Genomic DNA, 12329 nt, shown 5'->3' with positions numbered 1-12329 from the left:
ATTGTATTTCTGTAATCATAATGTTCAAATTGCTGCAGCATATAGAAGTATATATACTGCATTTTTTTTGTCAGTTTTTTAACCTTCTGAATGAAAATAAGCTATCATTTCTGAGAGAAGTATACTTTCTCCCACTGGTATATCCCACAGGACTCAGGAGAAGGCTGGCTTTGAAGCTGCTTCTTCCCACAGCAGCAGAATGGTGCTGAGATATTGCTGTGGGAAGCAAGCACCCCCAGAGCACAGATTTTTCTGATGAGTCTTGAGCTAAGTAATAGGAAAGGACAAGTGGCTCTGCTGCTCATGAGTCAACCCTTTCCTGGATATTGTGAGTTTCCACGTTCTTCCTAATTTAGCTCTTCTGAAGCTACTGTCAAAGCTGCATGATCTACCTCTGTGTTGGGCAGGGAGTGCCCGTGGAATTCAGACCTTATCCAAAGGTGAGAAAATCTGCAATTTAACAATGGAAGAAAAGCTCTTGTGAGTGGCAAAGCTGGTGCATCTGAAGTGGCAGAAACTCTCCTATTACAAAAAATGCCATCCATCAGTGTCCAAGGATTTAACAAGACAGTCTCTGAAATGGAGTAAAAATTCTTCAGGGACGAAGAGAGTACAATTTTTTTTAAAAATTTTTTTTTTGTAACAAGTTGTGGAACAGAGTGATTCTCTCAGCATTACCACATCAGTGGCTCAAGACACCTAGCTGTCACACCTCCAGGTAAGCTCCTTGGTGAGCAAGTTCTTCAGCTGAACTGACTAGGCTCAGGTGAGATGCCAACAGCAGCTGTGGTCACACCTTTTCATTAAGTCGTGTGCAATTCTGTGTAATGGAGGAAAACTCTGTCACCGACCTAATTACACTGAAAAGCAAACTGCAGTGGCTGCCTGCAAGACTCTGTAATTTCAGTAGAAGTTTTACCATTGTACTTTTGTACCAGCTTAACATATCATGACTTCAGTCTGCTTGTGCAGAGATCCAATGAGCTAGAGCTCTTATCAAGCTTTGGGTAAAACTGACCAAAAATAAAATACTGTACCAAAATCTGCTCTATCTCATGTTTCACACATATTTAACTCAGCCAACTATCATGGAATTTCTTTTCAATTGCACAGTTGCAACCAAGTGCACATCTTTTGTCTCGTGTCTCCCAGCTTCAGAAATCTCTTAATTTCTTTTTTCTTTACGTTATTTCACTAAAGCTTCTTTATCTTTTCTACTGAATGTACATTTGATTACTAAATTTAGTGCTTCTCTTCACATGACCTATTTCTTTTGAGTCTTAGAGTTGTTGCTTGGATACGCTTTACATGAGACAGTTGGTTTCATCTTACCTTTTTTTTTTTTTTTCCTTTGGGCAATACAAATAGATTGTTATTGAATATTTTTCAGATTTTTAAATGTAGTAGTCAGTTTGCCTGGCACCTTGGTTTCAGCAGAACTTTTGTCTTTGCAGATCTCTGGGTTTAGGTATAGTATACCCTGTGTAACATCAAACAGCTTACTATTGCATTTCTTTAGAGTCAGTTACAAAAATGGCACAATTATGCCAAGTAAAGGCCAAACACTGTGTAACTTATGAGAATAGTAATATTTAGAGATAAAGATTCAATTTCATTTTTGTAGTGCTGTGGCTGCAAGTTATTTCCTGGAACACCTTACATGAATTCTTCTGTTTTAGTCATGGGATAGGGAAAGTAAGTGTACAGAAGGAATAAATCAAGTATTTTAATTGTGACTGAAGTATTCTTACTCCTGTACAGAGTTTTGCTTATGCCATTTTGAAAAAGGTATAGCAGCCTAGAACAAGAAGAAGTTGAAGGAAGAGTGGCAGAAACTTTCAGAGTTAAAGAGTAACTACTATGTTATTCTCTCATGTTTGGAGAAGTTAAATAGTTTAAAATTATTGGCCTAGAAGAGTGATGGTGGAAAGTAGTACAAGAAAAATCTTTAAAGCAATGGATGTGCAGAAAGGTAAACAAGAAGCAAGCATTCACAAAACCTCACAATAGAAGAATTAGGAGCATCCTGTGAATCATGGTATAGATGAAAAAAATCATTGGGAAGTACTTTTTCATGTGATAGAAATAGTGGAATGTGGTGCTGTTGAAGACTGAGGAGACAGAACTGTAGATAAGGGAGTAGGCAGTGGGAGGTGTCTCTAGACTGGCATTGAAGACAGTGGCCAGAGACAAATTGCATCTCAGTCCTTTGGCTACTGATTGCTGGAAGCCTAAGAAAACAACAAGAAAGTTCAGAGCATGTTGCTGGATTTTTTTTCTGGCTTGTATTCTGATTTGAATAATGTATAAATGTATATAATGTCTGGCCTATGCATCTGCACCACTACTTGTAACTATGCTAATTGGATTAAACATAGCACACATCTACCTCTGTATGTTACAGGGAGCATTTTGTTGTGTAGGGTGTTTGGTCATGTAAAGAAATTCCGAGGAGAAAGGGGAAACTTTTAAAGTTTACTCTTGTCAAAACGTTCCAAGTGCTTACTGATGTGTGGCTAAGTAATCATACTGATGTGTTTATTTAATACTGTTTATTTTCTTTGTGGGCACACCTGAAGTTTCATTATGGTTTGTGCTGCTGGAGAAATAAGAGAAAGATGTATGTACGAAGGTGTAACTGTAGGCTGTGCAAAAGAAAAAAAATAATGCTTATGCTTGCTAATCAAAATGAGAAAAATGTATGCAGTCATGTCCTTGATGGGTAACTTCTTGTGTAGAGAGCTGTTGGCTTTTGAGGCTGATGCAGAACACTCGTCTCTTGAGAAGACAGATAAAATGCCCATCTAGCTAGAGAAGCAAAGACCTAAATAAGGTGCTTGAACACATTTGTGTTGCTTGTACCATTTTCACTGCTGTATGGTGTATTCTGCTGTACTTCCACTGGTGCTTCAGCACAGTGCAGGGCTGTCTGCAGTCCTGTGTTGTCTCTGCCAGCCCTCTGCAGATACCTTTGATACCCAAGGGTGTGTCAAGTGGCACTAGATCATGCTGATAATCTCTGTGAGTGGCGGTTGAAAGGTCACCTGGGGAGCTTCAGCTGACACTCCAGGTAACAGCAGTGTGGAGGAACCTATCTGGGGAACCAATTCCTCATCTAGATGTCTCAGAGCACTGGTGTGCAACACTGAAAATACAAACATTTATACTTCAGTTACATGGGCTGGACTTAGTGGAGTCAAGGCAAATAAATCATATTAAAAAATTATGTGTGTGTGAGTTATGTAAGAAAGGACTCCACACTGTATAGAGTACAGCAGTGGATACATTACTGGGATTCAATTTTTATTTGATTTTGGTATCTAATATGGAAGAAGCTTAATAAAGGTCAGTAAAAGGCTTCTGGTCTTTTAAGGAACTATCATTTTAAAAAAAAATTCTCCTTACTCATATATGTTCAAATGATGTTGAATTTGTCCTATACCAAACATGTACATTTAAAATAACAAATATATAGCTTTTGAAATTAAAAGTCCTCAATTTGATGAAGTGCCTTTATTACCCTCTCTATCCCTCAGAAAATGGAATGATGTCATAATGAATAAAACAATAATCAAATGTAATCATCCCATGACAAACAAATAAAAAATTAATAAAACAATTGCGGATCTACATAGTATAATCAAGGAAGATAGTAATGTATAAAGCTGCAAAATGGCCATAAAAATAATTTAAATTATATTGTGCAAATAATATTACATCTTACCATAAAAGCTCTGTATTTTTTAAATCAATGTTAACATTTTTGGGAAACTTAAACATACTTTTTTGCTTCATATTTATCATACAACATTACTTTGGTCATACAGCAAAGTCCCGTGAGTATATTGAGGTCTCCTGAAAGACCATTTAACTAAATGGGGCACAAATACTTTCCATTGAAGGGAAAACACCTTTCACCTTTGAATTTAAGGTCCTTCTTTAAAAAGTCAGAGAGGGATGTATATTTGATTTTTTTGCTAATGATCAAGGAAAAAATCTAATGTATCTGATAACTCAGCATTGCTTATTAACAGGTGCCTACGCAAAGGATATGCAAAATCCAAGCATATTCCCAACATGCCTTTCTTCTGGCTAGTTGATGTTGCTATCTATAGTATTCCAGCATGCTAGTTCAGTGCTGCCAAGTAGATCATCACCTTCAGCATGAGATATTGTTACTGACACCATCTAATATTGCCAGTACCCATCTTATTACTGCCACCTACCAATCTCCCTGCTTCTAAGAATGTTAAATGCCCAAAATGTTTTAGATCACATGTTTTAGATGTCTCAAACCTAGGTTAGTGTGAGTTTCCATCTTCTCTGAATTGGTAAAGCTCTGCAGCTGCACACATTCTCACAGAGTACACAACCATATTAAGCTGCAACTGGCCCAGAACAGGCTGTTCTACCAGTAGTTGCACAGATCCATATTTCTAGACATACAAAGATCCTCAATTCTGCCGGTCCTGCCTATCTGATGTGTGGAAAACCATCTCTCTGAATATACTGTTAAATACCGCTAAGGGCAGCTTTTCAGCCCTTACCACCAGTCCTTTATAAGGGCATGGGGCGGTGCCTGAAGGATTGCATGTATTACTTGTGCACCTACACTGGCATGATGACTGCTTGTGGACACCTGAAACCACTTAGTCTGGAGGTGGGATTTCAGTTCAGACAAGCTGGTTCAGCTGGGGACAGAACCAGCCCTGCTTCTTACTCTTGCTTCTGTTAGCAAGATGTCAGCTTCAGAGTGACAACATAAATGGGTGCTGACAGTCACTCGGTATTTCCCAGCATTTCCAGAGTGTCCGGAAGAGCAGTCAGTTCTCTCACAGTCAAGTGAGAAAGAATCATGGTGTTGCAGGTGTGGACTTCATAAAGCAATGGATGAATCCTCCCACACCTCCACACTGGCCTTGACCAGGTTGTTCTCTGCTGTAGTCCAGGGACCTGGTGCTATTAGTGTAGCACTGCAGCTTCTCTCAGAGCCACCAGTCCCAAGCACTGGGAAGGAGCTGTGGCTGTCTCTAAAGTACATCTCTGCCTGCACTGCTGGTCCACCCTGTTGTGTGTGCCTGCCCCCGGGCCCTGCCTACCTTATGTGCCTCCAGGGCAGTGTGTTCTTGTCACACAGCTCAGTGTGGCCAGGGTGGCAATGCATGGCCCTGCACAGAAGAGAGAAGCCTTCACCTGCTGACTTTGTTAGAGCCTCCATGCACCCCAGAACTGCAGTAACATATAAAGTTTTATGCTTCCATGGGCTCTAGATACATGCAGTACTAGCAAGACTTGCTGTGACTCACATACAGCTTTAAATACACCCACTCACACCTAGGCTGGACTGACTGAGATTGTCTGTACCCAGACACCTTACACCCTCATTAAATCTGAAGTGAACACAGACTCCTGGTTACATAACGTAATGCCAAATAAAACATTATTTTTCCTGAAAAGGGAAGAAACCCCAAATTAAGCTTGCATTCCATTCTCTGTTTTTGGTACATGACTTCAGATTCCCCAGGCAAAAGAATTTTAAGGGCAACATTAATTGTTAATCTCTTCTTGACTTGTACTTGGCATATGACATTATGAATGGAGAATTCTTTAATTTAATGTTTTGCTTAGATTATTTCTCTGTAGTACGAGCACAAGGGAGCACTCCCTTCTGCAACTTAAAACAGGGCAAATCCTACACTCCTCTGCCATTCCCTCTTGACAAACACTAGACATCTGCTTCAGAAGGAACTGAGAACAGAAATAGAATTCATGCTTTCTACCACATTGCATTTCTAATGGCTGATTGGAGATGATTTTTACTAAAATAAATTCTTCCTAAAATTAGGTTTGCTATATCTCAGCCTGCTTCAAATCAGATTATAGAATTATAGACCACAGAAATAAAAGAGAAATTCAAAGACCTTGATAAATTCAAGGTTTTTCTGTACAGACTCATAGTACTAAGTTTTAAGTGAAACACTTGATACTAAGAAAGATAATATATTAGTCTCTAATTAGTTGGAATTTTTATAAAATATCTTTAACATTACAAATATTTTGTATCTGGTGCTTTTGAATGTATGACTATAGCAGAAAAGTCAGGTTAAACATTTTTTCAGATTCACTTTGAGTGCCTTATGTTCCCCTGAACTGCCAGAAGATATCATATCTCTTTATTACCCTGTGCTCTGAGCATTTGATGATAGCACTGGGACCCACGTGAACATAGATGTTGAAAAACTGTATGTGACTTTGCATTCAAGGAAATAGCTGGATACTGAAAGTACATGCTGAACTAGATCAGCACATGCAGTCTTTTAACAATAGCACACGCTCACCTCCTAGTTCTGTCAGTACTTTTCTCATCAGTACGCTGTAGAAGAGATCACAGCAAAAGGCTTTCTCTTTTGACTCATCCCATTTTTCTTTAATAGCTAGTCTTACTTCAGTGATTGCTAAAATGTTTCACTGACTATTTCAAATGCTGCTTTCATTAGTTAAATTCTTTTTTTCTTGGTGTTGTTGGTTTCGAAGTGGGCAAGGGTCATAATTTTATGAAGTCCAATGATCACAATTTTATTTTGATCAAAAAATTAAGAGTGATTTATTCAAGGTCTGCAATTTTATTTCTGTTTTGAAGTCTTTGATGAGTAAACACCTGTTTGCATGAAATTGGGGTCATCTGAAAATGACAGTGAAGATATGAATCTGAATATATAGATGCAGCACGTAAAACTAGACTGACATTATGTAATAATGACAAGTTTGGGCCCTTAGAAATAGCAATTAATAGCAGTAGGATATTCATAGTTTTGTAGTTTTATAGTTTTGTCATTTTCCAAGCAATGGTGAGAACATTCAAAGAAACAGGTGTACAATTCATACTAGGGGATAGCAGTTAAACAAAGAAATTATATGCAGACTTGGAAATGTATCTTACAGTGAACATGTATACTGCATGAAAGGAAAACAGATCTCAGTGTCTTTAGACTTAAAACTGTTGGACAGCTGTCAGATCGCTTTGCCAGCATTATGCCAGCCCTTGACTAACTATGTAAGTGAACGTATTTCTGCAGAGAAATTAGTTTATGGCACTGTGAAGAATCAGCTAGAAAAGCTACAGAACTCAACTTTTCATAATCAAGAGCTCCATAAGAGACCAGTTTCCAAGTTATGATTCAAGTTATTTAAAAATTAGAGTAAAATGGATTGTATAGAGGTGTGGCATTTGCAATCAATATAGATAACCTTGTGAAGTTGTCTGTAAGAACACATTAAATAGTTCACACACCATGATAAAAACCACCATGTTCATATCTGATGTCATTTGGAATGGCTGATGGTGTTCCTTCTCTCTGATTTTGGTTTGTCTTAAAGCCTCATGCTGTGGTTGTCCAACAGCTGAATTCAGGCACAAGAGGTGAAAGACAACAGGAATCATTAACTTCTTCAGCTCTCCTGCAGCAATTCCCATTCATAATTCAGAGCCCTCAGCATAGGACTGTAAGGAGATTTATCATGTTGTTATCTTCTGTGAGAGTTACTTTGAAGGTAGGGCTGGAAGAACTTTTACTGAATAACAAATCCCTGAACTTGATGTGCCCAAACCTTGTTCAAGCTCTTTCAGCTTTTTAGAATAATCTCCATTCAGTTCCTAAATCCAGGCAGAGATATTATTAAAACAGGTATTTGAAAAACACAAAAGGCAGAAAGGCTGCATCAGATAGTATAGTCAGGGACTGCCTCTGTGAGGCACAGACTCAGGCATGGCATCATGGCTACTGATGAATCCAGACTGCACATTTTGTTAGAATGTGTTAAATGTGCTATCCAGTAAATCATAGTAATTAATCAATTGACTGTGCAGTACTTTTTCTAGCCATGCACTAACAGATAAACCAAGTACGTTCTGCCCAGGTGGAATTACAGGCACTGTTCTCTATAATATAAAATATGCAAAGAAAGAAAATTACCTTAAAATTGAAATATACAAAATGTTGATGTTTTTGCAGGACATACTAAATGCAGCCTTTACAATTGATGAAGTCTCCAGATGAGAGAATAAAAAGGTGGTGTATGCCAGTCACTGAATGGAGGCAGTCCAACTGTACGTATTGAAAATTCCAGTGATGAGTTACTTCTGAATAGACCAGTGATCATAGGTTATAGGATGTTATTCCACAGCAGGTGGATGGTGAAGTCCAGTAAACTACATTCTTTTAGCAATGAAGGGATAGCTAATAGAAACAGAAGCACTGTAACCTCAGTAACCTCATGGCTTCATTTGTCTAAATGGAGTAAAATTCAGCCTTTTTGCTCCTGACACTATCACATTGATGTTAACTGGGCCCCAGTGTCTAATTGTGAAGTTTTTACATGAATTCATATATTATTTTCACAAAATCAGGGAGGCTCTGTAAGCCAGGTTTCTAGCTCACCATCTGGGGCATCCTAAACATAGACACCTGCATCTCAAAAGAAAATTAGAAAGGATGCATTGTTTTCAAAGTTCTGCGATTAAATTTTGAAACACTTCTTCATGTAAAATGACAGTAAAATTACTGACTTTATTCACTTTCCCAAAACATAAAGATCACTAGGCTTGATGGATCTCCCTCATCATCGCCCAGCTGTGCAGGCTACTCTAATTCTGAGGAAATAAATATAGAATCATTTAGGTTGGAAAGGACCTCTAAGATCTTGTTACCCAGCAATGCAAAGTCCATCACTAAGCTATGTCCCCAAATGGCACATCTACATGGCTTTTAAATACCTCTGGGCATGGTGACTCAACCACTTCCCTGGGCAGTCTGTTCCAAGCCCTGACAACCCTTTCAGTGAAGAAATTTTTCCTCACACCAAATCTAAACCATCCCTGGTGCAACTTGAGGCCATTTCCTCTTGTTCTACGGGTTGCCTGGGAGAAAAAGCCAACCCTCACTTGGCTATACACTCCTTTCAGGTGGTTGCAGAGACTGATAAAGTCTCCTTTTCTCCAGGCTAAACAATCCCTGATCCCTCAGCTGCTCTTCATAGGACTTGTGATCTCTTCCTTGCACCAGCTTCATTGCCATTCTCTGGACTTGCTCCAGCATCTCAATGTCTTCCTTGGAGTGAGGGCTTTACAACTGAACACAGGACTTGAGGTGCAGCCTGACCAGTGCAAAGTCCAGGGGGAGATCACTGCCCTATTCCTGCTAGTCACAGTATTTCTGATACCTGCTAGGATGCTGTTTGCCTTGATAATTTTAAATTTATTTTTCTTCACATGTAAATGATGAATAACATCTTACACATGTTTTATCTTTTACTTGCTTCTCCTGGGTAATAATTTAGGAATGGTTTCTCTAACTTCTTTCTGGCTTAGGCAGGCAGAGCCTCCTCTTTTTAAGTTGTTTCCATTTTGTTTGACAGGACAGGGCTTTTTGTTCCCTGATGATTTTGTTTGGCAATAGATACCTATGTTAAAATGAAATGTTTCTAATCAGATGGACACAATGTGAAATGGAAGAGATGTGTCTTCCTTGTACCTTGCAGATTACAATCAATCAGCTTTGTTGCTCAGTGCTTATGAATCAAAGCTTTCATACTTGGACACAAACAGTTCTCATACTGCCTGAACACACTTACGTGAAAACTCCTGTCAGAATGTAAAAACTGTGCCAAGTGTGACACAAAAAATTACTTACCCTCCATTTGCAGGAATGCAGTTTAATAATGTTTATTACACTTTTGGAAAGATCTTGTATAATCTGACAAAAAATGTCATTGAAAATTGGTAAAATGTCACTGTATCTTATTCTGACAAACACATTGATTGAAATTTAATTACTAAAATGTTAATGTAATTGTTATTGATAATAAGGTAATTTAATGTTAGCCTTAAATTTTAGGTATCTTATCATCCATTTTGCACTCAAACTAATACATCATTAGCTTGTGGGTTAAAAGGATATTTTGCTGTTAGTTGCTCCTTACTTTTATGATAACACAGTGTTCCAGTATGGCTAAAACCTTATGAGAATGATTGCTAATATATATGACTTCAGATAAGAGTCAATATTAATCTCATTATGTGACTTTGGGAAGTATGGTTGTCATACTGTACCTACATCTACATGCATTTGAATTAATAAGGATTGCTGTATGGAAAGGGGATTTCCTTGTGCCAGCTCTTTAACCTTTATCTGAGTTTATTTAAATCACTGAAAGAGAACAAAGCAAAACAAACCAAAAGTGGTTGTTTTTCTATGGAGCTGGTAAATTGAATGGACTCAGAGATGGATCTGGTGAATGCCAGAGTTGGCTTAAGTGTGGAGTCTGGAGCGTCAGACCTAATTGCCTTAGATCTGACAATATGGGTACAGGGAGAAGGAAATTATAATGGTGGACTGAGGGGTGGGTACAGGGAGAAAGAAATTATAGTGGTGGACTGGGAGTGACATCTCACCCTTTCAGTGGCAGTGAGATGCTGGATGGGCTCAGCCAGCCATTGAACTATATTCAAAATATGATCGAAGTTTCAAACAAGTGTAAAAGCCAGTTTCACCTCACAGTAAGTTAATGGGTTCTTAATTTAGTGAGGTATTGTGGTAGTCATTAGTCCAGGAGAAGAGAGTTAACCACAGAATAAAAATAAACCTTCTGCTCTTGAAATTTTCATAGATTCTTCTTTTGCCTCAGTTTTTGCCCCTTTTTCTTCCTGCCTTACCACAGCTCATCCATTCTACTATGTCTGCAGTCTGCATAGTGCCTGACAGAGACAGACCATGAAAATGCTATAATCAGCTAGCAGAATCACAAGGCTGGACTACAGTCACTGACAGACACAAGCTTGGGATTTATATTTAGCTATAGTGCTAGTGCAGTCTGAAATTTAGGATAAGCATATCTGATTCATCTTTAAATTAGCTAATCCTCTTAAGAGCAAATTTCTAGCCTCTACAACACTGCAATTGGCTCAAAATAATTTACTTTTTTTGGTGAGACTATTCCCACTGTGCCAGCAATGTATGCATGTGGAGATTACTTTGTAGACACATCCACCATCTACTTAGGAATCCTATTTTTCTTCTGTGAATACAGCTTTATGTGCCAACTGTTATGCATGACTAGCAAAATGTGAACTTTCTAGAGAGCAACTGAAAGTGTAACAGTAAAGAATTAATTGCATAGCAAGAATGTGACACCTAGTGGATACACAACATTAAGGAAATGTGCAGTCTCATCAAGCAATATTGCCATAAGATGACCTTGTCCAATAGAGAAATTAATTTGATAGCAAAAAAGAAATTGATTTTGAATGACTATTTGCATGGGCTGAAGTAACTGGACAAGTCCCCACTGAAAACTCATAAATGTAGGAGGTGTCAGAGATAGTTTTAAAATAATTGTTTGTAAACTACTAGAAGACTGAAGATGTCAGGCCAAGAAGCTAGAGGCCCAAAGCCCATGAAGACATTATGGATATTTGTAAGATGCATCATAACTGGAGACATCCAACATGCAAACCACAAGAATAAGATCTAAACCCTCCTTTTTGTTAAACCCCCTTCTCTGTTACTGCCATGCTACTTCTTCAGGAAGTGAGAGTTTTCATAGCAGGTGATGCTCAGAGATGAATAACTATATTGTGAGGCCACTGGAAGCTGGACAAGACTGAAATACACTTTAAGAAATTTGACATTCTGCCCAAACTACCTGATACAGATGGTGTCTGTCTTCTACTCTCCAGTGCAGTCTCTAGTACCTAAATTTCAAGTATTTGCATATCCCCATTTTCCATGCTGCCCTAGACCCTCACTACTTCACTGGCTATAAATACTAGAAAAATTCATCACCAAAAGCTAGTTTTTTATACTCACTAAAAACACAAACCAAAATTTTATCACAAAATTTCCATAAAAATATCTGTATTTATTTCAAAATATGTTGAAAAGTCTTCCCCAAGCCCTGCAGGGGAGCATGCTTTGCTAGCCACATCCTTTGCCTGCCACCACTGCTTTGCAGTCACACTTCTCACTTCCTAGCTACAAATGGATGCTTGGAACTATATTCTCTACAAAAGTCTTGGTATCAAAATGCAAAAATGTTCTCTTTTGTTGTACAAAACAACATTTGGAAAAGTAGCTGAAGTGCAGGATTTTTATAACTCAAGCTCCAGGAGGAGGTTTGGGCCACGTCCAGAGAAGGACATGAGCCAGCAGTGGCGAGGAAGGCCAATGCATCCTGACATCCATCAGGTGCTGTGGCCAGCAGGACTGGGGAACTGATTGTCCCCCGTACTTAACACCGGTGAGGCCACACCTCGAGTGCTGTGTCCAGTTCTG

At 38.6% G+C, this 12329-nt stretch overlaps 1 protein-coding gene across 1 annotated transcript in view; it reads left to right on the top strand.

Moving 5' to 3' along the window:
* Window positions 1-8024: 8024 nt before the first annotated feature.
* The window catches only part of ANO10 (anoctamin 10), a 125668-nt gene continuing 121363 nt past the window's right edge, over window positions 8025-12329 (top strand). The window contains exon 1 of the mRNA XM_056483488.1: window positions 8025-8107. Within this exon, the coding sequence (XP_056339463.1) occupies window positions 8041-8107 (67 nt within the window). The 5' untranslated portion in view covers window positions 8025-8040. The remainder of the gene's footprint in view (window positions 8108-12329) is intronic.

Source organism: Oenanthe melanoleuca, chromosome 2 (genome assembly GCF_029582105.1).
Source record: "Oenanthe melanoleuca isolate GR-GAL-2019-014 chromosome 2, OMel1.0, whole genome shotgun sequence".
Taxonomy (NCBI): Eukaryota; Metazoa; Chordata; class Aves; order Passeriformes; family Muscicapidae; genus Oenanthe; species Oenanthe melanoleuca.
Note: the sequence above shows the minus strand (reverse complement) of the source record. Positions and strands in the feature narration are given on the sequence as shown.